General features: G+C 32.7%; 3 protein-coding genes across 4 annotated transcripts in view; all 3 read right to left on the bottom strand.

Moving 5' to 3' along the window:
* Nucleotides 1–3,149: 3,149 nt before the first annotated feature.
* On the bottom strand, nt 3,150–5,989 carry LOC102583812 (cyclin-D3-3-like). 2 transcript variants are annotated; one of them, XM_006342584.2, is made up of 4 exons: nt 5,397–5,989; nt 4,369–4,570; nt 4,156–4,286; nt 3,150–3,652 (listed from the first exon to the last, which is right to left on the bottom strand). In XM_006342584.2, exons 1-4 carry the CDS (start codon nt 5,805–5,807, stop codon nt 3,407–3,409), a joined length of 990 nt encoding a protein of 329 aa, XP_006342646.1. In that variant the 5' UTR covers nt 5,808–5,989; the 3' UTR covers nt 3,150–3,406. The 2 variants fall into 2 exon arrangements, with proteins under 2 accessions (XP_006342646.1, XP_006342647.1); XM_006342585.2 differs by having other exon boundaries at nt 3,150–3,631.
* A 4,301-nt stretch (nt 5,990–10,290) lies between these two features.
* LOC102583488 (mannose-P-dolichol utilization defect 1 protein homolog 2) lies at nt 10,291–16,593 on the bottom strand. The gene is made up of 8 exons (XM_006342583.2): nt 16,298–16,593; nt 13,810–13,963; nt 13,404–13,476; nt 13,210–13,276; nt 11,982–12,041; nt 11,670–11,730; nt 11,540–11,581; nt 10,291–10,734 (listed from the first exon to the last, which is right to left on the bottom strand). The coding sequence occupies exons 1-8, from the start codon at nt 16,451–16,453 to the stop codon at nt 10,631–10,633; spliced, it is 717 nt and encodes a 238-aa protein (XP_006342645.1). The 5' UTR covers nt 16,454–16,593; the 3' UTR covers nt 10,291–10,630.
* A 1,987-nt stretch (nt 16,594–18,580) lies between these two features.
* Nucleotides 18,581–26,677, bottom strand: part of LOC102583159 (low-temperature-induced cysteine proteinase-like) — an 11,369-nt gene continuing 3,272 nt past the window's right edge. The window contains exons 2-5 of the mRNA XM_006342582.2: nt 19,955–20,190; nt 19,717–19,857; nt 19,070–19,519; nt 18,581–18,950 (exon numbers count right to left, since the gene is read on the bottom strand). Of these exons, the coding sequence (XP_006342644.1) occupies nt 18,855–18,950; nt 19,070–19,519; nt 19,717–19,857; nt 19,955–20,190 (923 nt within the window). The 3' untranslated portion in view covers nt 18,581–18,854. The remainder of the gene's footprint in view (nt 18,951–19,069; nt 19,520–19,716; nt 19,858–19,954; nt 20,191–26,677) is intronic.

Genomic DNA, 26,677 nt, shown 5'->3' with positions numbered 1-26,677 from the left:
AGTAATTTAAGTCATTCTAACTATTTTTCGTTTTGAATGGATTGTTGTCACTTTTTTCACATTTTGAATGAATTGTTTCTTTTATTTTTGTGTATTGTTAATAACCGAATAACCGAACCAAACCAAACCGAAACCGATAACCACCAAACCGATAAATGTATATTATATTTGGTTTGGTTTGGTTTTGATAATTTTAAAACCGATTAAATTGATTTGGTTTTGGTTTTGACCAAAAACCGATCCAAACCGACCCATGAACACCCCTACTGTTATATATGGGACAATAATTATTCTCTATAAATGGTAGGAACTAAAAATAGATAACCATTTCATTACTATTTCCATCCATTTTTAATTGTTGTAGTTTCCTTTTTTAGAATCAAACGATAATAACTTTAACTAACATTTTACGATGTATTTTTTTTATCATATTGATATGCAAAAAAATGAAATTTATAGTACTCTTTATATAGTTTTTGAATATCTAATTTTTTTGTTTAAAATATCAAATTAATATAAACTAATTTAACTTTGAAAATTAGTAAGCGCAACACGACAATTAAAAGTGGACAGAGGGAGTATTATTCAAGTACAATAACTATTCTACCTACCATACATATAACCATTTCATTATTTTCTCAAGTATAATACACGCTGACTGCCAGCACAAAAAAAAAATCGTTATAATATTTTTAAATATTTATTCTATTAAAATGTTTGCAGTTTTTTAGAATAATTAATAGAAGAATAGTAAATAATTTGAAATAATTATTTTTAAGAATCATAATAGGATAATTTAAGACACAGGTGTAAGAAGAATTATGAAGAATAATAATTTAGTATTTATTAATCTAAACTACCAAAGTACGTAGTATTTGTTAAGCAACTATCAAAGTCTACTACATCTAGCTTTCGGCAATAGGAATTATGGAGCATTCAAATACTCCAATAATAAGTATGAACATTTATTACAAATTTATAATGTTAAATATTTCCTACTCTCAACATTTGGGATATTAAATACTCTAGTATACATTTATTTTTATTTGTCTGTTTTTAATTTTGCACAAATTTTATGTTATGTTTGAATGGTTATTTACATATTATTTCATAATGTATCATAGTATTATATTATGTTGTATTTAATTGTACTATATTATTTTAATGAATACAACATTTGGATATATTATATTATTTTCTGTCATTAGATAATGTCACACATCAATAATGTGAAGGATAAACTTACAAGAAAAGTAGATACGAGATAGTGCTATATATATGTGTGTGTGTATATATAAGTAGGGTAAACGATAAAATGATTAAAATATAAGTAAAGACAAATGAAAAGAAAAAATTAAGATGATGTGATCTCATCAAATCGATCGTTACACAAAATGGGTTTTGTTACCTAATGATGAGTTTAACGATAAATACAGTAAAATACCTCACCGTAACTTAAATTTGTATTCACCTCCGCTACATCTCTTGAACCACTAGTAGTAATACAATACTTATGGTTCTGAAAGATCAATTTGAGTAACAATTAATACATTGTGTTCAAACTAATAATATAATATAATATAATACAATGGATAACATCCATCCATACAAGGTGTAAAATACAATACTATGGATAACAAGTAAAAGTGAACGGAAGGAGTTATATCAAGTAAACTAAATATTTATTGACCAAAATAACCCTCTAAAGAGGGCCACTTCTCTTAATTATACTACTTATCCATTTCTTAGAATTGTCTTTTCTTCATTTTTTTTTTCTTTAAGTGGTTGGAAAAATTGAAGTCCATTATATTCTATCTACCATAAACAGTGAACAAAAGTACCAACAATGACACATCATAGAAAAATCAAAAAGACATAATCTGTCCCCCATATTTCCAATTAACTCCCCACCTTTAACCTTTTGTCCCTTTTTATCAGTGAATATTTTTATATTGAATCTAATTGCATCCAAATAGTCTTTTTAATCTTTCTATAAACTCACTTTTACACCCTTTAAACCTTCTTCTTGGATTTTGTGTCATTGCTTTTAAACCCTTTACTTTATCTTTTCTACTCCCTCCTCTCCAAAACAATTGTTATTTCGAAAAAGGGCCAAAATAATTGTTAGATAAGAACAAATTTGATAAATATTGATGACTTTTTGATAGAGTAATAGAATGGAAAGATCCATTACATAATGAACTATTGGTATTAGACATAATTTATAAAAGTTCTCCTTCGGTCCTATTGGATTAAATTTGTCTCTCCTTTCATCTTTTGATAGAAAAATGCCCTTAATCTCTTGCAATTCCAACTCCCATATAAATAAGTAGCCAACTATCAATGGTGAAATCAAAATTTTTATTTTAAAAATTCAAAATATAGATAAAATAAATTTAGATTGAAGCTAAAGAAATTTAATATTTAATATATATATATATAAAAATTAATCCTAACTTCGCATATAATAGAATGTAATTGTTCCATAAAGGTTCGGATAAACCACTAACGGCACCCTAACTTCACCATGCAGACACTAGGATCCTCCCTCTAGGTGCAGAACCTGCCTAGCTTAAAGTAGAATTCAATAATTTTGATTCAAACTTTATATTTATATTCAAAAGATTATTTTTATATCCTGAATCTCGCAAGTAAAAACGGTTAGTGATTCAAAATTCAACAATAACAATATATTATGTTTCAATTTAGTCTCATAAGTGAAGTTAGAAGAAGATAAAGTGTACACAGACCTTAACTCTACCTTTATGAAGTAGATATGTTGTTTTAGATATACGCTTGATTTAAAAAAAATCACGAATTTGAAATAAATCCAAGTTTGTGATTCAGAATTCATAAAATAAAAATTCTGACGCTACTACTACCCTGTGCATGAGAAGAAAATCCACCATTTCCCCTAATTATATATTTTGTATTTCCTTTGTCCCTATTTATGTGACACTTTTCGTTTTTCGAGAGTCAAACAGTTTAAGTTTGACCGAAAATTTGCACATGGAATCTTTAATTTGTTTTAACTGAAATTTATATATTTATAAACTACGTAAAGAGTACTATAAGTCACAATAATTGATAATTCAAAATGTTTAAAAATGTCACATAAAATGAGACAGAGGAAGTAGCAGAAAATAGAGTTTAAAAAATTCAATTTATATGGCCCCTAGATAATGAAGTAATACAAAGAAGAATTTGACATGAAATTATTTTCAACTCTGTTCATAAACATTTTGATTTCCTCCTAATAAAATGCCAGCAACTAATTCATAGACAAATTTTGAGAATCCATTGATTGATTTTAAAGGGTACTGGGAGCTGCATTGTCTACTCGAGAGTCGAGTCTCACCATGTAAGGGGGAAAAGCTCTCCTTATCATCTCGTGCAAGATGCAACATCATTTTTCCTGCTCGTGTGTTCTAGTCTTCTTTGATGATGGCTCGGGAGAAGAAGAAACAGATGCAGCCACCGCCCACGAGTCATTGGAGCTATCTGAGCTGAATGACACATCCATAACTCCTATGGGACTTCCTGGCAATGCACCAAATTTGCGTTTGTGTGAGTTGAAATCAATGTTGGAAGCCACCTCCTGGACTAGCTTATAACAATCTGTCACATTGTCCTGTTTCACACGATTTGATTCCCGTCAGAATAGAATTTAAACGTCGTGAATTCTGAAACGTACGATTAACTTCATCTATAAATGCATAACCAAATTCTCACCCGAGCCCCTCGGCTCTCAAACCAAACCAAACCACGCCAACAAATCCAAAAGCTCAAAACACAATTTTCCGTGAAAATACTAAAATCAAGGGGATTATAGTTGGCAAATTGATCCTCGAGCACAGGGTTCTACCAAACGAATAACACATTATTGGATCCACTAGTACCAACTAGTACTACAAAAACAACAACAAATATATCCAGCGTAATCCCACAAGTGGGGTACTAACAACTACATAGTCGGTCTAATCCCACAAGTGGGGTCTAGAGAGGGTAGAGTGTACTGTACGCAGACCTTACCCCTATCATGGAAAGCAGAGAGGTTGTTTCCGATAGACCCTCAAGTGGCGTACTACAAGCTAGTACAACAAATTGGGGAAAGATTTAACTAAAGTTGAGACATGAAGTGATAAATATACTAACCTTAACTATTCCAAGAATGCCCAAAAGTTGTTCTTGATATTCTTGTCCAGTGCAAGGCTCTAGCTTATCAATAACATGTAACATTGTAGCAGCAGCCATAGCAGAAGGAAGATAACACATAAATCTACAATCTGCTAGTTATAAAAATTAATCAGTTAGCAAATCAACCTTAGCTTTATCAAGAGCTATTGATAAATTCTGATTCATAATTACCGGTAATTGTGGACAAAAGCACCCATTCACATCTCCTTAGAAGTTCAAAGCAAATGTGGTCATTTAATCCTAGCCTTCTTGAGAAATAATCAAGAAATGAAAATGGGGTTACTGGATTCATCTTCCACTTGAGTGTAGAAAGTACCAATATTTCCATCCTCTGAATTGTTTTTGGCTCAAAGAAGTATCTTGATTCCTCCACCTAAACAAAAAATATCAAGAAAACACCCAAATCAATAACCCCAACATTGAAATTGTTACAAAAGTTAGGATCTTTCTAAGACCATCGAGCGTTCTGGTGGGATGGATAAGTCCCCTCCACCTAAATATCCCAAGTTAATAACCCCAACATTGAAATTGTTACAAAAATCATTTTTTTCTAAGACTATCAAGGGTTCTGGTAGGATGGATAAGATCCCTCTGCTCTTATTCATTAAACTCGGGTTGGGGTCCTAGGAATGAAGGAGCATTTCCCTTTTAAATGGTCTTACACGCGAATCCAAATTAGTCAGACTCACAAAGTGAGCACCATACATCCAAGTGATTTCACTTTTTAACGAATGTTAGGCCTTACAAATCTGAATTAGTCGAACTAGACCCACAAAGCGAGCACCAAACACCAAGTCATTTCACTTTTTAATGATTTTAGACCTCACGAATCTTAATTAGCCGAACCGGAACATAGCAAGCACCAAGTCACTTAACTTTTTAATGAATTTAGAGTTTAGACCTCACGAATCTGAATTAGTCAGACCAGACCCACAAAGCAAGCACCAAACACCAAGTCATTTCACTTTTTAATGATTTTAAGCAACACAAATCTAAATTAGTCAGACTCACAAAGCGAAAGCGAGTACCAGACATCATCATCAACAAATATACACAGTGAAATCCCACTAAGTGTGAGGTCGGGGAGGGTAAAATATACGCAGACCTTACCACTTCCTCCGCGAGGTAGTGAGGCTGTTTCAGAAAGCGAGTGCCAGACATTGAATGATCAAAAAGAGAGGATTTTGCTAAGCACATACTTGGAGATCTAGAAGTAAAGGCACTTGGGTCTCTTCAATTTTTGCAGCTAAAGAAAGACAAGTCACAGCAGCAAGTTGGTTCATCCATGGCTGCTTCTCACTTTGTGACTGTACGCTAAAAAGAAACCTATCAAGGTAGTTTACAGCAAGAATTGCAGTTTGAGCAGAGAAATTATGATAATCAACACCTTCAAGAATCCATTCAATTGCTTCTTTTCTAAATACAGACAAAAATGGGTTGTTTATTACAACATTATACATTTGATTTTCTTCTTCTTTAGACAACAAAGACTCTAATTCCTCTTTTTCCCATATCAAATCTTGATTTAACAAAGAAACTGATTTGGGTTTTACTTCAAACACTTGAAAGGTCTCATCTTTACAATACAAAGAATCTAATACAAATGCCATCTTCTTCTTCTGTTAAGAAGAGGGATGTTTGGGGTTTTCATTTACTTCATTTTTTTTCCTTTTTTTGGTTGAAGAAGAAGCTAATGGAAGATGAATAGGCTCATTTCAGCCATTTTTATTCTGTGTTTTTGTAGAGTTTGGGAAGAAGAAAAGAAGGGGATTTGGGCGGAGTGAGATATAGTAGGGAAAATGTTTGTGTTTATATCGTGGGACTTGTGAGGGCATTTTATGGCACTATGTGGGTCCTTTTTCGGATCCTGCTAATACGGTATGCTTTTAAACGAGAAAAGTATGGATAACAATCTTAAATTCGATGTGATTTATTAGTTTCATTTTTAAATTATTGATAGCCTTAAGAACACTTTTTTACTTGACTAATTGAAGTTAAATACACTCTTGATCTTACAAAATGAGTCAAACACATCCCTAAATTCTCATCAAGTTTAGGACTATTTTCAACATTTCTCTCGACTTTTTATTGAGAATTCAATATTTCTACAAGAATTTGAGATCACTTATTATGTCAAGTGGAAGATCAGAAGCGTATTTAAGTTTAGTTAGTTTGAAACTACTTGCATGAATATTGGGTGAAAAATTAAAAAGAAATAATAAAAAACGATTATACACATTACTTAATATAAATTATAGTATATGTTTTTAATAAGGATAATAAGTATTTAGGATCGAAGAGAGTAATATTTATTTTATTTATATATCATAATTGAGATATTTATGTTTTTTAAAAAAAAATATTTATTTCATTTATGTGTCATAGTTGTGTGTGTTTTTACTTTTCTATTATTTTTTTAAAAAGAAAATGGAGGTCGAAAATGGGAAGGAGAGAGGGGAAGGGAGGAGGATTATAAGGTGGGGAAATTGAACCCTACTGCGATGAAAGTTTAGTAATTAATCAATGAGCTATTAAAAATTTTCTATGTTTATGTATGTAACTACTAAAATACGAGAAAGCCATAGGTAATTGGTCCATCGAAAGATCGAAAATCACATATTTTTTATGGACCTCCATATTAGAAAATTCACATGTTTTTAATAATTATTTTGCTTAATTTGATATAAATACTGACAGCACATTAAGAGTGTGTTGGTGTGAAGGATAATATTTTCTACTTATGAAAATATCTTGTAAAATTATTGATTAATCTAAATATCAAACACACCTAAATATATATAGATTAGTGATTAAAATCCCCATCTGCTAATTCTCACATTCTTGACTTCTTTATACTATTAAGTTATATATAATTTATAAAGGAGAAAAAGGGTTAAAGTAATTGTTTTTCAAAAATATTTTCAAAAACACTTTATACTATGGTGGAATAGTCATATATTCCTTCGAATCTCTTCTTTTATATATAAAAATATCTATTGATTAAAGCGTGATAAGCCATAAATAAAAAGAAAAGATAGAGAAGAAAAGAAAGAAAGAAATAGAAACATCCAAAAGCTGCACTGCATGCCTAACATATGTAGCCTTCAAAGAATTACTCTTACCATCATCATTCTCACAAATTTCGTCGTTAAACTACTCGTAACTAACATAATATTCATGTATTATGAGTTTTAAATTTTAGTATATTGCAGTTTATTGTGTTTGAGATTGGATATTACATATAAGAATGAATTTCTTAATTTTAATAGAGTTTGAGTCTAAGTTACTAAATTTTATCGAATTCATGATGTAGATAAGTTTGTACTATTTATATCCCTCCTATATGTTGTTGAATTGCTCATAACTAACATAATGTTCAGTTATTATGAGTTTTGAATTTTAGTATATTACAATTTATTGTGTTCAAGATTTGATATTTGTACATTTAAATGAATTTCTTAATTTAAATAGAGTGTTTAATCAACACTTTGATATACATACAAAGTCTTTTCGCATCGAATGTTCTATTAAATGAGGGTAATGCACTTCCTACCGAAATATTTTTTATTTTCAAAATTTGAACTAAACCTCTTGTTCAATATAATCATTTAGCACAATTCTTAATGCTACAATGTTTAAAATTGACAGATATTATAATTAAACCAATAACGTCTATTTACCTCAAGTAAGTTCATTAAATAAGGTAATATGTCTTTAAAAAAAAAATTCAATTCAAAACTCGAACCTAAGACATGATATATACACTAGAATTTGAAGTCGAATTGTGATCTTTTTAAAAATCATTCTAGCACATCTTTTCTTGGTATATGATATGTTTAATTTAGAGTCAACAGACATGATAATAACTAAATCAATATGTTGGGAGCTAGCTCCCATTGTGCTATGATAAGTTGCTTTCTTTCTATTCTTTTCTTGACCTTTGCTTTTGAGCTTCCACCCTTTAGAGGCACAATCTCCAATGAGAGAAAAAATAATTATAAAGGATCAAAGATATAATCAACGTTGAAATTTTATATTAATGTATAGTTTAAATGTCGTATTTTATTCATAAACATGAAAATTCTTGTCATTTGAAAATTATCAAAACTAGAAATCGTGATTTGAAATTGCATGTTCAGAACGACACCATAGTCAAATATGAATTATTATTTTTTATCTTAGTTGACTCCTTTACTTGTTTTACATGATGTTATTTTTTGTTTTATGTTTTAATTCCTCCCAAATACATATTGTATGGGAGGAAGAGAAAATAGTAGAATAATAGATGACTACAGTTAGGAGTTCAAATATCTTCATACAATGTATTAACTTTTCAAGTAGAAACAATTGACATTTGAATACTTTATTTATTTCAATTTGATGAGGTAAAATTATTTGATTAGGCACGAAGCTTAAGAAAAACAAATAGATAGTAATTTTGAAACTTATGATCGATCATAAATAGGCATGCCATTATATTTGTACGTCTATAAGACTTCTAGAAATGTAGTCTTAAATTGTGACGTTTTTTATAGAGGACGGTTTGATGAGGCCGGATCAAGCAAAACTGACAAGTTGTTAGGTTGACAAGCTTCTGAAGATGATGCACACATAAGGCCTTAGACGAAACATCACATCAGAATGGGAGAGAAACGGAAAAAGTTTTATAAGTCATGACTCAAGTGCATATGATAGACGTGTTTTGGAGGGCCAACTAGACCAAAAACAAATAATACATATCATGAACTTGATTCGTAACAAGTAGAGCAATTTTCAAGTTTGCCAGGTTCAGTCAATCTTAATTATTAAGAAACTATAGGCTCAGAGTCCTCATAATTTCAAGTTTAAAATATGCATGAGGGTAATCATAGAGTCCACTATAGTAACAACTTTTGGAAAATAAAAAGTCCACAAAAGAACAAAATTACAACATGAGTTTGGTGCATTAATTCTAGGTTCATAGTCAAGGTAATTAAGTAAAAGGCATATTAGCTTTTGAAAATTTAGATGTATCATACAAAACACAAGTGAGCATGAGTTTGTTGGCTATCATGACTATCCACTACCACCTTGTATGATTGATCTCATAAGATCATAGATTGACATTTGTAAAAAAAAAAAAGATATACTATCAACTAGTGATGGAGTCAGATAATTTACGTTACTAAAATATAAAAAAGTAAATACACGAAGAAGTCAACAAAGAGATTCAACATCTACTATATATACACAACAAGTGAAGTTTGAAAAGGTAGAGTGTACACATATCTTACCACTACCTCGTGGAGGTAGATAAGCTGTTTGTGAAAGACCTTCAATTCAAATGCAATAAATCCAAGTTCAAAGAAGAAAACATAACTATTAAAGAAAACAATGTAAAGCCTATAAGAAAGGAACATGAACAAAAATAAAATAGTGCGATAACCAAAACATAATAAACAACCTGTGATGATAAATATCAAAAGTAAGAACTACAAAAGCACGGCTTATACACCATGTTGACCATTTATATATAATGTAAGTTTTCGAGAAAGAGTTCGGATGAAACCTCTTGTAGCCTTTAAAAGGTAAATTGTGGGTAGTTTCAATAATAAATTTGTTAAATTCTATTAGTACACAAAACTTAAACTCTTTATTACACCTGTACTACTTATTTTTCCCTTATCTCAATTAATCAACAGTCCATTAATATATGTAAATATTTATTTCAGTCCTTTTCTTGCTTCCCACCAAATAAACAAACATGATATGCTAGTAAACCCATATCCTGACTACTACATTGACTAAAAGTACTGTCAGAGGTTTCTTTAATTTTCAGCACACAAACATTCATTATTAGAGAAATGCCCAAAGCAAAACTCAACCACCACATTTAGTTTCAATGGTCTTACTAGTGATTTCCTTCCTCAACATAAGTTCACAGAGTTATCCGATATTTGTACTGGTGAAAATAACAAATACTCTATAGATAGTCATGGTGCCCCAAAGTTGTATAGTACTCGATATTGGTGAGAGGTAGCAAAATACCTAGTAGAATAGTTAAAGCAGGCGCAAGCCAGCCCAAACTCCACCGTCATTAAAGAAAAAATTATATAAGGAGACAACACATACCTCAACTATTGCACAACTATAACAACAGATGATGACTAGAAAAATAATATTGGTGACTTCAACACAAGAAGTCCCCTAATGAGCATATTTTTACCAAAAGAAATTGTTACACCTGTGTTAGCATACTTTAGGTAAAAAATAAATAAAAATACCATACTGAGACTATATGTTAAAATGAAAAATTCTGGAACTGATGGATCAATCCAAATTTTGAAATCAGCGAAAACTATGACAGATTCTCAGGGTATATAGTATATGGATGAATTATGTGCTCGACGATCATGACAATGAGCTCCAGGTGCAGCACGACGTGCTGAAACTTCTAATCTTTCTTCTTCCCTTTCTGAGGTGTTGGCTTTTGGTATATGATAATTTGACTCAAGATGGTACCATTCATCAGTACACCGATCACAGATCCCAAGGCAACTACAAATAAATCAAGGGAACTTGGAGAGTTAAAGGGCCGGACTGGTAAAATTACAATGAGTACACAAGGATAGACGTAAATTAAGCTGAAATTACGCAAGATGATAGAAACAAATTTGCGGTAGATAACTCTGGACAGTTCATACTGAATTAGAAACTATAGACATCCTTTCTAATGCAGAAATCTTCACCAAAGAAGAATATCGTTCAGGCACCTGTCGAGCAGGGATGAAAATCGGCCTCATTTTAAATGGTCATGATCTACTATCAAATATGAAAATCATTTATAGATATTCCTACTAAGAAATTGAATAATGGAAAACATAAAAGAATGGAAACGTTGACGCTGGGGTCTAAGGTAGGGATGGTAGTTATTTGTAGTAGGTAAAATTGACATCATAGATGGTGAAACGATAATAGTAACTCCTAAGCCCAAGAAGGAGGGGATGCTATGAGCCATATCTGTAAGAGGGAACTAAAAAGGGAACGTTTCATTGTTCTCGTAAATATCATAAAGACAACAATAAAAAAAAATTAAAGATGTTTTATCTGGGAAAAATGAGCTATAATCACATACTCAACTAGAACTGCAGACAATAAACTGGATAGAAGTCACACTGAGGGTAACATATCTCCTACGAAACCAGAAAGTATTCTAATCATTACACACATTTGACAAAATCAGGTTAGGACAAAGAATGTGTCGGCTTATAAGTTTGAAACGAATAAGGTACCGATCATTCCGAATTTCAGGAGTCTGAAAGATCATATAAAGGTACAGATCACACAAAGTAAGAGAGTTTACCACTCATGGGAGCTTTTTCCTGGAGGCTGGTAAAAACTCTAACTGCAACGTATAAAGGTAAAGGATATGAGAACTCCATTTTGGTATCAGAAAATCCGCAGGCTGAAGTTCATAGTCAGAGTTAACTTACCCATAGAACCGGCGAAGTTCATAAAGAAGGTCAAAAAGCTCAGTTCACCAGTACTTTTGCTCTGCTCAAATAAATGCAGTAGAAAAAGGTATAAAATAAAGTGGAAACAAGGAAAGCAAGTGAACATTATAGATGAAGCCGCAAAACAATCTCGGAAAGAAGTCAAATAAATGAGGACTGATTTCATACATATGACCAGCCATAATAGGTAAATGAATTCATTATTTCAGAACATAGTAAATAAACCAGGTTACTTCAAACATATACCCACAGCACCATGAAAATGAGAATCATCATGGCGTAAATGTGTACCTTAAAGTTCTTCCATATCTGCGGAATCCTTGCACAAAGAAAGATTGCATGTTGGGAAGCCTGAAGAAATATAATTTAGTTAAGACTGTTCGATCAGATATATTAGAATCAATTGGTTTGTAGCCTTTACAGATTTATTTTAGTTTTATGTCTTTTGACAAGAAATTTGTTTTTACTGATAAGAGTATGAAATAACACAAGATATCTTTGGAGGGTCATTTTCTTCAATTCAATGTGTAAAAGACTATATTCACCCATTGACTCGATATATTATCCAATATTAGAAGCCATCGCATGGAAAAAAGGAATAGAATCCCCCTAAACTTCGATCATATTTTCAACTACACACTTATTCTTTACGGGTTCTAATAGACCCCTTAACTTTTTAAAAATGGAATAATACCACCTAAAGTGTCATGGCTAATTTTTTGTTAAGTGGTGTAATACTTTAGCTTGGCACATGTATTTGTCGCTTCAATTTTATTTTTATAATCTTCTGTCCCCAGAAACTTTCCGTACCTCTTATTCCATTCCTCCATCACCTTTTCATCATCCCCCCAATCTTCTTCTCGTCTCCCCCTACAGATTTCTCCATCTCCATAATTTATTTATTTATAACTTTCAACCTTTTAGTCTCTCCTTTTACATTGCCTCCAATTGCTCACTTTTTTGCCGACCATCTATTATCCGGCAAGATTGGAAACTCCAACAAGTACATATGTCAATTTCTTTATTTTAAATTTTGGTTCAAATGTTTAATTGGGTATTCAGAGAGAGAGAGACAAGATGAAAAAAGGGATTGAAAGGTGAAATTTGACGGGGAAAGGTGCAGGACGATGGCTGGGAAAATTCACGGCGATGTGAGAAACAGAGAGGAGATTGGTTACGGCAAAAACATAACAACAAAATGCAGCTAAGTTTAACTTTCTGCACACTATTCTCTACCGGTGACTATTCTGATTGCATTGTACCTATACTAGTCTGCCTTAGAGCCACCAGCCTATACTAGATCAATATTCCAGAGACTTTTTCGATCATTCTTAAAATTATTTCTGTTACGTCCCAATCACTTTTCTAATTTCTCATAATTTTCAGACAAGCATGAGCAATGGTAAAGTGTTCAATTGGACTCCCTTAAATGAAGAGAAATGTAAATTTTTTGCAATACTTTATCCCACAAAACAAACAGATATAGGAAAACATATCAAAGTTTAAGGCTATAACTTACATATAAGGCCTCGAAAAGAACGGGATCAATTTGACCTGCCAAAATAGTTGGGGCTACAGCACAATATCTGTTTACCAAATAAGGAGGAACTGCAGATTCTAATTTCATAGAAGGAATGACACCAATAAACATGAGTTCTGTAAAATGATAGCTCAATAATAATTTTGTGCATGGCGCAGTTGGAATTAGGATACAATAAGCCTTTCATCCATGTCTTCATTCCCAAAGGTTGAGAAAAATAGTAGATAATTGCAACCAAAATTATAGCTGCAACAAGAAAAAAGCACAAGATATTAGAGAAACTGAACCAGCCACATGAAAGTATGAAAATGAGATTATAAACTGCCACCGACTGAAATTTTTATCCCTCCCCTATCCGTAGACACTTCACTTGAATATCTATGAAAGGAAAATACGTGAATGAAAAATCGCAATAGAAACATTAACCAAAGCCTCTGCCAGAGCTGCTTGAAGTTAATGCACCATGCCACCGTCTGCTCAATGATACAGGTTTGAGAAGCTACAAAGCCCTAGTTTCTCAAGATATAGCAAAAGGAACTAAAAAATCCAATTAATGTATTATTGGAATGTCAAATGTACCTTGGATCAAAAGAAAAAGGTACTCGCCAAAAGCTGAAAACGGGAGCCCTTTGTGAAGACAATATGCCAAAGCAATGGTATAACCAAGTAGTTCGAGTTCAAAGGCCACAACACTAAGCCCTCTAACACTTTTGTGTTGCAAAATTTTAAGTATCTGCAAGAGGAACAGAAACAATAAGGAATGCACTTGTTCATTATCATATTTCTGTGAATCATTAGCAAGAAGTTAAGGACAAGAAACTAATTGACATCCTAATAGATGTCATCACTACAGCGAATGAATCAATCAAATAAACGCATACACAAGGCAAATTATGGGATATCTAAACTTAGAAATTTTCTAAAACTAACCCAAAATCACCAAAACAGTTACGGGTTATAGTCAATGGCATAAACAAATTAATATAACCATTGACAACCTACAACTTCTCTTGCCAAAAACCCACCCAAAAGTACCAAAAAACAAAAAGGAAAAGAGACAGAGACATTCATAAAAAGAAACCAATTAATGAAATGTCAGACCTCTTAGGAATGCAAAAGGGGTCGCCGAGAAGTACTTTTACCATATGAGGAACAGGTCATAGAATCTTCAATTCTAGAGACAAATCATTTTTCTGGATAGAGATGTAGTTGATTCATTAATTTGATGAACAGGCTAAGAGATGCAATTGAATTGAATGGCCAACGTACATGACTGTAAAAGTTTAAACACAGGTTATTAACACAGAGCATTCACGAAACATCCACAACTTTTCTGGATCTAAATTTAAGCACATTCAATAATCTGTCACAATAGGACTCAATAAAATTAAAATGATTAGATTCTTGAAGGGCTTAAGGTAAATAACCTAAGGAAGTTTAATCAACGGATTATAACATAACTATAAAAGTTTATCAACTATCTGGTTATCAACCCAGAGTAACTAAGAAACACCCATTACTTGACTGGATCCAAAATTGAGATATTTCAACACTACCATCACACAACACTCATAAACATAAAGACTGGACTTTGAAGGGCTTAAGGAAAATAGCCTGAGGAAGTTCAACTAAAGCATTATCACATGAAAGTAAAAGTTTATATGTTTGGTTATAAAACAACATACCCAGTGTGATCCCATAAGTGGGGTTGGGTAGGGTAGATGTACACAAACCTTACCCCTACTTTGTGGGGGTAGACGCAGGATTGCAAGAACAAATGACAACAAAATAGCAAGATACAGACAAACGAAGCAACAAATAGAAATACATATTGAAGAATATTTGGTTAAAAACACAGAGTGATAAATAAACACCCATTACTTAACTTGGATCCCAAAATTGAGCTAATTCAATACTACCACTACAATAAGACTCAATAAACACATAAAAGCCTCAAGCTTTACCGGGCTTAGCAAAGATAGCCTTTGGAAGTCTAACCAATGCACTATAACATGAAAGTAAAAGTTTATATATTTGATCCCAATCCAGAAAATATTCAAGATAGACCAATAACTTAACTGGATCCCAAATTGAGCTAATTCAATACTATCACCACAATAAGACTCAATTAACACATTGATTATCAACCCATAGTAATTAAGAAATACCCATCACTCAACTGGATCCCTAATTTAGCTAATTCAATACTACTATCACAACAACACTCAATTAATATATAAAGACTCCATTTTTACAGGACTAAACAAGAAATTACATGGGAAAGTTTAACCAAAGGACTATAACATGAAAGTAAAAATTTATATATCTAATTAAAAACCCATAGTATTTAAGAAACCCATTACTCAACTGGATCCAAAACTGAGCTAATTCAATACTTCTATCACAACAACACTCAACTAATACATAAAGACTCCTTTGTTTTAATAACCGTTGTGTCAGGATCAACTTTTGCGCACCTCAACTAATTACATGTGATACCTTCCATCTCACAGCAACAAGCAACATATACAAGACAACTCTGTCCACCACGGCTATGACAGATGGAAGAAATCCCCCTAGTATTTTTTAACCAAAGGACTATAACATGAAAGTAAAAATTTATATATCTAATTAAAAACCCATAGTATTTAAGAAACCCATTACTCAACTGGATCCAAAACTGAGCTAATTCAATACTTCTATCACAACAACACTCAACTAATACATAAAGACTCCTTTGTTTTAATAACCGTTGTGTCAGGATCAACTTTTGCGCACCTCAACTAATTACATGTGATACCTTCCATCTCACAGCAACAAGCAACATATACAAGATAACTCTGTCCACCACGGCTATGACAGATGGAAGAAATCCCCTAGTATTTTTAACCAAAGGACTATAACATGAAAGTAAAAATTTATATATCTAATCAAAAACCCATAGTAATTAAGAAACACCCTTTACTTATCTGGATCCAAAATTCAGCTAATTCAATACTACTATCACAACAACACTCAATTAATACATAAAAAGACTCAATTTTTAACATGGGTCAAGGGAAATAACCTGAGGAAGTTTAACAGTGGTGGAGGCAGCAACAATTGCATAACCAAGAAGCTTGGAAATTAAGGGAAGCAAACAATCTTTTTCTGGGAATTGACCATTACTGAGAGATCCAAGTGCACAACCAAAGTCCATTCCAAGAAACTTTAATTCCACCATTTTTTTTATCTAATCAACAACTCTTCTGGGTTGTACCCTAATACAAAAATCAGACAATGATTTGAAGTTTTTTTTTTTTTTTTGGACAAATCTAAATGGGATTTCAGTGATTTAATTCTTAAAAGGGTACAAATTTCAAGAAGAAGAATTGTTAGTAAAGGTTATAGTTAGTTGGCAGCCTTCTAGGTTGGGGCAATTTGTGGTCCCCATAATTTTATTTTATTTTTTATTTGTCCGTCCCAAAATAAGTGTCGTTAAAGAAAAAAAAAATTGTATATTTTTTTCGACTATAGTCTTATGTTTTGTTTTTCTTAATAACGTTCAATTCTCAAGAAACATTATTAAATTGATTTGGTAAATAACATATTGTATGTACTATGTAGTAGTTTTTAAATGACCGTGATTTCTGCTAAGCTGACACTTTTTTGGAATAGAAAGAGAGGTATTTTATGAATATATCTTTTTTCTAGGGGTTTCTCAATGCTCGATATATATTGGAGTAAGACTAAATTTTAATCTGCGCATTGCAAGGTTTATTTCTTGAAATGATTCTTCCAAAGAAATTTTATTTTTATTTTTGAGGACTTCAATCTGAAACCTCTGATTAGAGCGGAAGGACGTCGAATATCCTATCATAACCTATGGTGATGACAATATCATATATTAGTGCAATTTAGCTTACTAAAAAGTAGTAGTTTCTTTTCTTAATTTTAATCTATTAATATAATGGATTATGAGTTACATTTAAAAACCTTATAGTAGAAAGGATATTTGCAATACTAGTGCAAAGAAGTTAAATCATAATTTATAACTTATATGCGGTTGACAAGCAAAGAATTTTGATATTGTTAGGTTGCATAAGCCACAAAGGTCAACTAAAATAAGGTCTTGTAATGCATGTAAATTAGTATTAGTTAGTATAATTTAGAAGAGAGCAATAAGTAACAATTTATAATATTCTTTAATTAAACTGATTTATTTATTTTACTATTTTGTACAATAATTAAATTATTGATTTTTGGTTAATTCAGAGATACATATGAAAATTTTTGCTCTATGCTAATGCAATTTTTAGATTTCTATTTGTCAAGCATACATGTAAATCACTCTCTATACACACAAGATACATGTATTTATATGTATTTGGAGTGATTCACATATATTTGGGATACCAAATGTATGGGATAGTGGCAAGCGAGAAGAGAGAGAGGCGGGCGAGATTTGCTATATATTTCAGATACATGTGAATCCACTTGGATACAATGTATATAGAACAAATTACACCTACATTTGACCTCATGTATTCGAGATCCATGTATCTGGAGGCACCGAAATCTGATAAGATATGTAATATTGCAAATTAAAGTGTATCTAAGTAATTAGCTACTAGACTAATGAAATTTCTGCAAATTCCCTTTTTTAATTGATGGAGATTTCTTTAATGAGATGAAGACAAATAAAATTGGTTAATATGATCAAAGGTTTATGACGCGTTTAATTCTTTTTTATATATATCTTTTTTATTTAATTTGTAATTGTCTAATGTAATATTCTTGATATATAACAACATATTAATCAAAACAAAACATTTCACATAATATATCTGGTGATAACGTAACAAAGAATAAGACACTTCGAAAAAAAATACAATAATACTTTAAAACTTAGTGTTATTTAGTAAAAAAATTAAGTACTCAGAGTGAGAAGCCAATTATTCACGGAGAAAAAAGAGATAATTAAATCGTTAAGAGTCCAACAATCTAATTTTGATTTATTTAAAATAATATGAGTTTTGATAATCTTTCAACTTTTAATGAGAGATATATTACCAATTAAACATGATTTTTGAGTATATTGGTCACCAATGATAAACAACTTTCAACTACATTTTGATTGTCCGACTTTGGGGATGTTATGAGCCAAAAATTTAGAGGGTGTTGTCATAATTATGTGAAATAAATTTGTGTCAATGTTAAAAGAAAGTAACTGCAAAACCTAATTTTTTTATTTAAATTTGAAATTGGAACCTTCAACATTGATGTACGTAAACATGGTGGGACAAAACAAAAGAGGTAACTGAAAGGTACAGAAGATAGTCTTTTTTATTATTATTGTTGAAACCAAGTACCAATGGAAGAATAAAAAGCATTACTTGGAGTCTTCATAATAAGAAACAAGGACTATGTACTGAATAATTAGACAAAGTAGAACAATAATCCTTCTTCAATAAAGAAGCAATATATACAAATCATTAATCAACATCTTGTAATCTTGATAATGCATTTGTCTGTCTCTACACCTTTCTGCTGGAAAATGAGGTTTGTTAATCAATGTACCAATTCACGTCCCTCTGTTGGCGCTGCTCTTTCACCTCATTCCACTGTATTGGTGCTTGTAGAATTCAAGAACTGCTCTTCTTTCCTCCATTTCCGAAGGCCCCAATAGGTTGTGCAAGAATGCGCTTCATTGCCTTCACTCCCAATGGGTTGCCCTTGCTCTGTATCAACAAAAGCAATAGAGTAAGTAGAGAAAAAACTCTGGTCCAAATTCTTTACGTTGTCTGTGCATAGGAGAGTTGAAACTCCTTTGTAGAATTGACAAATTCAAATTACTTACCATTGAGCAGGTGCCTTGACGAACATTGCAGACAGGATAGTCGTGTGGGCAGCAACTGTAGTGGTCTTCACAGCAAGTGGCTCCTTCAAGTGGGCAGCATCCCCAAGAGAAGCAAGAATTATGGAACTGAAGGATACAGCAGCAAGTGGTGCCGACAGGGCATTGAGAAGATTCATCACACTCGGTAGGTGGCTTGACTGGAGATGGAGGAGATGGAGCGGGTTTAGGAGGATTTGCGCCTGTCTTTACTGGATATGAAGGCTCTATGGCTAAACCACACAAGCCACTAGACCTGGCAACGTTACGTTGGACTCTGAGGTAGCCCTTCTCTCCCCATTTAGCTCCCCATGAGTTCCTAATGATCCAATAATCCATGCCATTCTCAGTACCATATCCAGCAACAACTACACCATGATCCACTGCAGTACTACATTTTCCAGTAAAGATACCCTGAAATTACAAGTAGGATAATCGCGTAAATAATTGGATGTGATCATTATTATATCATAGTTTTTCGACCTACAATTAGAAGTCTGTCAATTAATATATCTTTGGTCGGAAAAAAAACTACACGTCATTGATCAAAAGGCAACATTTTACTGTAAAGACATTAACTTAGATAGGGTAATACGAGAATAGAAACATACAGATTTGTAGTGCTGGAAGTCTCTGCCACCAGCTTCAATTGCAATGCTCACAGGTTGATGTGCAACAGCCTTTTGTAGCGCCTTTTCGTTATTAACAGGAACATCTTCATAGCTATCTATTTTAACAACCTTGGCATTTTTCTGCATCACAAACAAAATATGCTGCCACTTATTAGTCTAAATTTTAACATTGGTATTTAGTTAGGAGTGTAATTGAAATCAAGAATGTTATACTGACCCTGTACTGGTCGCATACGCCATTACGTTCTTTGTAAGGGTAGTCTTCTTCAGTGTCAATTCCTCCATTATTGATGACGAATTCAAAGGCATAGTCCATAAGACCACCATCGCAACCTTGATTGTACGACTTATCACAATCCACCAACTCTTGCTCTGATAGTGATATCAAATTCCCGGTTACTATCGCATTTATTGATTCCATGGCAGCAACGGCAGAGAATGCCCAACAACTCCCTGGTTCATTTAATCGATTGATTAGAACACAAATATTCAGCCATACAACAAATTTATTGAATTGAAGTATACAAATGTTTAGCCATTTTTTTATGGTTGAGGCACATAATTTGGTGGTAGTTAAGCAGTAAAATAGTTATATCACATGGGTCATTTGATAGCTGGTTAGAGTTCATAACTCGCAGATACATTGCTCATTTGCTCGATACATAAGTTTTGTACCAGATACATAACTATAACTATAAACTAGGTTCATATTGATTTAGATTTGAAATAATTGAGATTATGTATCAACAATAACATTTGTACCAAATATATTGTACAAACAAAATTGTAATGTATCTAATAGAGGAGTGATGTATCCAAATGTTAAGAGAGAAGAAAAAAAAAATAAAAATTTGTAATTAATTCAAATGAAAGGAATTTTGAGAGATTATGTTATCTTAAGTCGTGTAATTACGTAATTTTTCCATTATTATGTGCAAGGATATTCATGTAGCATGATAATATCTAAATTTCCTTATAACTTATACATGCATTAGTTATATAGATTTTTAATATAATAATATTTTTAATAAATACGACAAGTATTTTAAGAAGAGGAAGCATCTACTAAAAAATCAAGACATGTTGGAGGCATCATAGAATTTTAAAACATATTTCAAACTTGTCAAAAAGCTGCAAAGATGCCAAAAGATACAAATTAGTTTGCCAAATGAATAACATTTGAAATCGATGTTTGTTCCCTTGTTTGTTTGTTGATATTTTTATAATTCATATGGTATTTTATAAGGAGGATGAAACTGACATTATTGGGTCAATTCATGTAACGTTTATATCGATTTGCAAATTAAATATAGCATATATTATAGTATTCTATAAACATCAATCATTGAGCTTTTCCATAATTATCAAGTTCCGTTGTTTAAAGTTTTTCACCATAATTATCTGTTGTGTTCATATTTGACCCGAAAAATAATTAGGAAAATTTTTTGAGAACAAAATAACAGATTATAATACTTTAAGGAGTCGTTTGGTTTGAATATGAGTTATGATGGGATAAGTTATGTTGGGATAAGTTATGTTGGGATTAGTTATGATGGGATAAGTTGTCCTGGGATTATTTCTTATTGAGTGTTTGGTTTGTTATATTCAAAATAATATTTATTGATAAATTTTAAGAACAAGTTGTTTGTTTACAAAATTACCCTTCACTTTATTTAAACTTTTTAAATATTTCTTTGTGAGCTTTAGTTATTCATTTTTTAAAATAAAACTTTTATTTTATTTAACTTAAATATTTTTGTTTATGTATTCCCATGATAAGTACCATGTGTATTTAAAAATATAACTTTTTTCTTATTTAGCTTAAAAATAGAACTTCCCTCTTAAGTTTATTAAAGAGAAGAAAATTTATGAGAAATCAAAATAAAATAAACATAAGAATTAGTCAAATAAATTCATAAATAAAAATTATATTTATATAGTATAATTTTTTAATAGAAAAATATGTATAATTATCATAAAAATAAGGAGTAGTAAATATTATTATACATGGTATTAAAAAAAATGTAAATATACATAAATGTAAAAAATGATGTATAAAAAGGATTTAAAGGGACATATTTGTCATTTACCTATTTTATCTCGGGATAAGTTATCCCGGGATTACTATACCACCCATGGGGAGGGATAACTTATCCCGGTACTAATTATTAATCCCGGGATAAGTTATCCCGGACTAGCCAACCAAATAACATCATTTTTTTTATCCCATCACTATTTCCTTATCCCATCACTATTATTTCTAATCCCTCACACCAAACGAGCCCTTAGGAATTTGGTGTAATCAAGTCTAGCTTCCTTTTTTTTTTCTTTCTTTTCCCAGTTTCAAGTATCAGCTTCATACTGTTTTCGTTAATAAAATCTTACCTCATCAAAAGCAGTTTGATGGTTGAGGAAAGATTTTGGTAGTCAAAAGTTATGAAAATTGTTAATCTACCATGTTCTTTCCGTGCATGCAGCTCATTTCACTCTCATTTGGATCACAAGTTATCCAAAAAAGAGGTTGACAAGCTAGAGAAAAAGAAATGGACTTACAAATGGGTGGTAGCCATGTCAAATTACAAGTGGAGGGGGACAGACAAGTGTTTTCTGAAGGTAGCTGTCTTGTTTGCTTATTGCTATGTTATTCTATTGTTGATTGCTTCATAGTGCTCAAACCCGTCTCCACGTTTGGTTGTTGTAGATCTTCATTCATCCCTTCTCTTGGGCAGAAGGTCTATTAGGCTATGTTCATGTAATATCAGTCCGGTAAATAGTTAAATAGTGATCTGTGATTTGTTTTAATTCACATTGTTGCAAAATTTTTGCAAAATTGCCAGCTGCATTGCTGGAGCAACATATATCTTTGCTAGACCTAACGTCCAATTTAGGGGCAAATTTGGGCAATAAATCTATAGAGTATTTTGTGGTCCAAATTGTTTGAAAGTGGTATCTTGCTTAACATCTTCTAGGATTTATTAGTGTATTTCTCAAAAGGAACAGAAAATAGTTCATGGTCAGTGAAATGCTGTTGCCGGTGTCTGGTAACTCCTACCCACTGATAGAGATTCCACTTGCTTCTGGGTTTCTTTAGGATTGTGGATCGATTATCATATTGAATCTGGGTATTTTTAAGGGGAAATTTTAAAAATATACAGTCCTACATAAAATATTACGCAATATAGAATATTATATAACATTTTGCAATATTATACCTGAGGGAAAGCATTATACATAATGTGTCAACCTTGTATAAAACTGTATAAATAATATATAAAAGGTGTTTATACACAAATATGAATTACACCGGGAATAATGTTGTATACTATTTTATATTGGATTACGTGGCGTAAATATTGTCTCCCAGTAAACGTAAAGCATACTTTTCCCTTTTTTAAATTGGTTCATCTTGCATTTGGCTTTCTGTTAGATACTTGTCAATTCCAGTTATTTTTGTTTTCAAGCTTCAAACTTGCAGGTGCAGTGATACTTATTGCAATGTGTCTGGATACTCTGCAGTTCTTTTTGAAATCTTTCCTTTTTAATATCCACTTGTGACCCTTCGGGGTGGCCCAGTGGTTTGGGCTTGGGACTTCCATGTTGGAGGTCTCAAGTTCGAAACCCCTTGCCAACGAAAGCAAGGGGTTTGCCTTTTGGTTTGAGCTCGTCGCACCGGGCTTGCCTAGTGCGGGTTACCTCTCCTATGTGGTTTGCGAGCTATTGCATAGGAGCGGGGTTTTACCCTGTGCGCACCCAAATGATAGCGGCTGCGGGTTTCCCTTGTCATCAAAAAAAAAATATCCACTTGTGGGATTATACTCTGTATTATGTGTTGTAAACTTGCGTATGGGTGTGCACGTTTGTGTGTTTCTTTTTGTGATAAACAACTTAAGTTTGTAAAGGATACCAACAGTCAAGAGCTCTCTTTTTCTAAAACGTTGCTCCCTATATGTATTGAGTTACATGTGTACCATGTTTTTTGATGCTTAATGAATGAGTTTAGGTCGAAATGTCGAATTCCCTCGGTTACTGTATTTTAAGGTTCACGGAGGAATGCCTTTTGCTTGCATTGCTGAATAGAGGCAAACCTTGCAATACCTAGCTGGACTGCTCTTTGCTATATCAATGGATTCACCTATTAAAAATTTATGCATTGCTTTTCCACAGTGATCTTCCCATACAATTACAAGTTCCATTGCTTCCTTGCAGGAGCTAGACAGCTTCTTGTTTCATGGCTTGAAGCCAACACTACACAAGCATTGGTTGAGTATATATGAGAAGTCTGGAGGGGCAGATTTTGATTCATCAAAGCAGAGATTATTTTTCTCCATATGTGAGTAAAGGCCATCAAGTTTGTTTTGGTCATTTATTGGTGTTTTACCTATCAAATGTTTGTTGCCTGTGGTCTGATGATAGATGGATAGAACTATGTGCCTGTTTCTTAGTTATTTTGCAACAACTTGTGCAAGATATGTCAGTTACAGTCAGCAACCCTTAGAGTAGTAGATCATTAGTGTGACACCAGAACCCGATGTTCTTTCAGTTTATCAATCAAAGTTTTCATGTCACTTATTTCCTGATGTTCTATGTGGTTCTATGTGATACTTGTGGTTTTACTAATAGCACTATCTATTCTTGTCTGAAGTAGTGTTTACTACTAGGTGTGATTTGGTGAAGTTAAAGTAGAAAAAATGAATTTGAGTTAACCTTGTGGAAAAATTGGAGAAAAAAGAGATTACTAATGGTAGAGAGATGTCTTAGGCTGCATTATTAGCTACTATCTCTTTTTGTGGTGAAATTACTTGTGGAGTTGTTCTATATGTATGTATTTGATTTTGTAAATCTTGTCATAAACTAAAATTGTTCCAAGTGAAATATTTTAAACATCTAAGGGCATAGGAAAAAGCAAACAAAAAGGAAATATAAAATTGATGAAAATTGATGGAGGATGTCCACGTTGTGGCCATGGAGACCTGGCCTTGTATTCCAGCGACCACATAAGTTATTATTTTTCTTATCAAAAAAAGAAGAAGTGGGTGTAGGATAGGGATTGGGAGGTGGCTCGGTGGAGGATCTCCAAATTGGCAAATTCGAATCTTCACAACAAACCTTGGTGTGAGCCCATCTTCTGCAGTTTTTGTGGGCAAGTTTACCAAATGGGCCTAGGCTGGTTCTAACACTATACTCCCCCCCCTCCCCCCCCCAATTGGTCCATTAAACATTGAGGTCCACTTGTAGTGCTGTTATTCTTGGTAGGTGAACATACATTCACTCATAATGGTGCACAAAATTTCACTATGCTGAACTTGACTCATCTCAAAAAAGTAAACATGCTTGACAACGTATTCAATTTTAATTCTGATGTGATATTTCCAACTTAACCAACAAGTGAGATCCATCTCTAATGATTCACACCTTATGTATGCATCAGTGAATGCAAAACGTTGTCGTCCTAGGAACTTTTAAGCATTTGCATTATGTGGTTTGGTGATTGCATCATTCCCTCAAGCTTAAAGTTCATAAAACCAGAGTATACAAAAATTACAGGAAGTGACGTTCTTACTTGCAGTATCAAGTGCTTACTTTAGGTTTTGTAATTCATCAAGTTTGTCTAGATTATGGGAATTTGGTTTTGAGTGATTGTTGAGGGAGGGAAACAAGAATCGGATAGGGTGTGTATTTTCTTCATCGAAGGAGTACTAAAGGTGAATTAGATTCTCTACTTATTTGTTCCTCTTACCAAACTCCTATTGTGGCACCCTTTTTGTTGTTAACCAGGTGGATTTTATCTTGCCCTTCATGTATGTTATTCTGTTTCCTGTTCTGCTATAATTGGTGTTGTAATTGCTATTACTTCCTTTACTCTTATAGGCAACAGCTACCGGGATATTCTGCACCACAACAAGAAACCCTTCTATCTCAAAGGTCTAGAAGAAGATTCAAGTACCATGGATGCTTATGTTATGCATTCTGTAAGAGCATCTCATTAGCTTCTTTTCACCATAATTTACTTGTTCAAGTATTAGTGATGTGTTTTATAATCCAAATTGCAAACATGTCTTGGTTATTTGAGGAAATTGTTTTATGCAGCTCAATCATATCTTCAGAACCAGGGATCTTGTAAAGAAGAACGAGGCAAAACTAGCTAAGCTTCAGGACAATGTGAAGGCGGATATCCTAAGTAATGAAGCCTTTCTTGACCGCGGGTTTACTCGCCCTAAGGTATTTACCTATTTTCATTCCTATTCTTCTGAATATGAATTTGTGAGAAATATACACTTGTTATCTATGTTACATGGATTTTTCATTTGCCTTGGTGTACCCGTCGATCGGGTGATAAGGAATGTGACTACTTTTGTGCTGATTCTACAAAATACACTAGAAGTTAGCAAAAACCTTTGCGTACTTGCACTGGATATTTCCCAACACCAGTAGCGGATATCAAGCTTTGTATGTTTTATTAGAGGTGCATCCTTGTCTTGTTTACAATTTATAGATATTGTTGAGGGCTTTGATGTGTAAAATTGAGGATATTCTTAGAAGACGATTTGTATATGTTAGTGGGAAATTGTGTGATTTCGGTAAAAAGAGAACATCCCGTCCTACTCTTGATACATGCACTTTGCTGGCATAACCTTGTGTATTGTCTGTGAGTTAATACTCTTAAAAGTTATACCCATAGTTAGTAGTTATGGTGGAGCTGGATTATTGCAGAGGAGACTACTTGATGTACAACTATAACTATCCAATCCTCCGTTCAAAGAGACTCTTAAACTTATTCCATCCTGACCCACATTTATGCATATCACTCCTGATAGTTGGGTTAGCCTTTAAGAGGTTAAATCACAACATTGCCCATCTCCAAAGAATCAGAAATACTAGATAGCCTAGCAATTTCTCTTTCCAACTTGACAATTTCTTTTTTTGGTATGGATCTGTTAAT

This window comes from Solanum tuberosum, unplaced genomic scaffold, assembly GCF_000226075.1.
Source record: "Solanum tuberosum cultivar DM 1-3 516 R44 unplaced genomic scaffold, SolTub_3.0 scf00034, whole genome shotgun sequence".
Lineage (NCBI taxonomy): Eukaryota > Viridiplantae > Streptophyta > Magnoliopsida > Solanales > Solanaceae > Solanum > Solanum tuberosum.
Note: the sequence above shows the minus strand (reverse complement) of the source record. Positions and strands in the feature narration are given on the sequence as shown.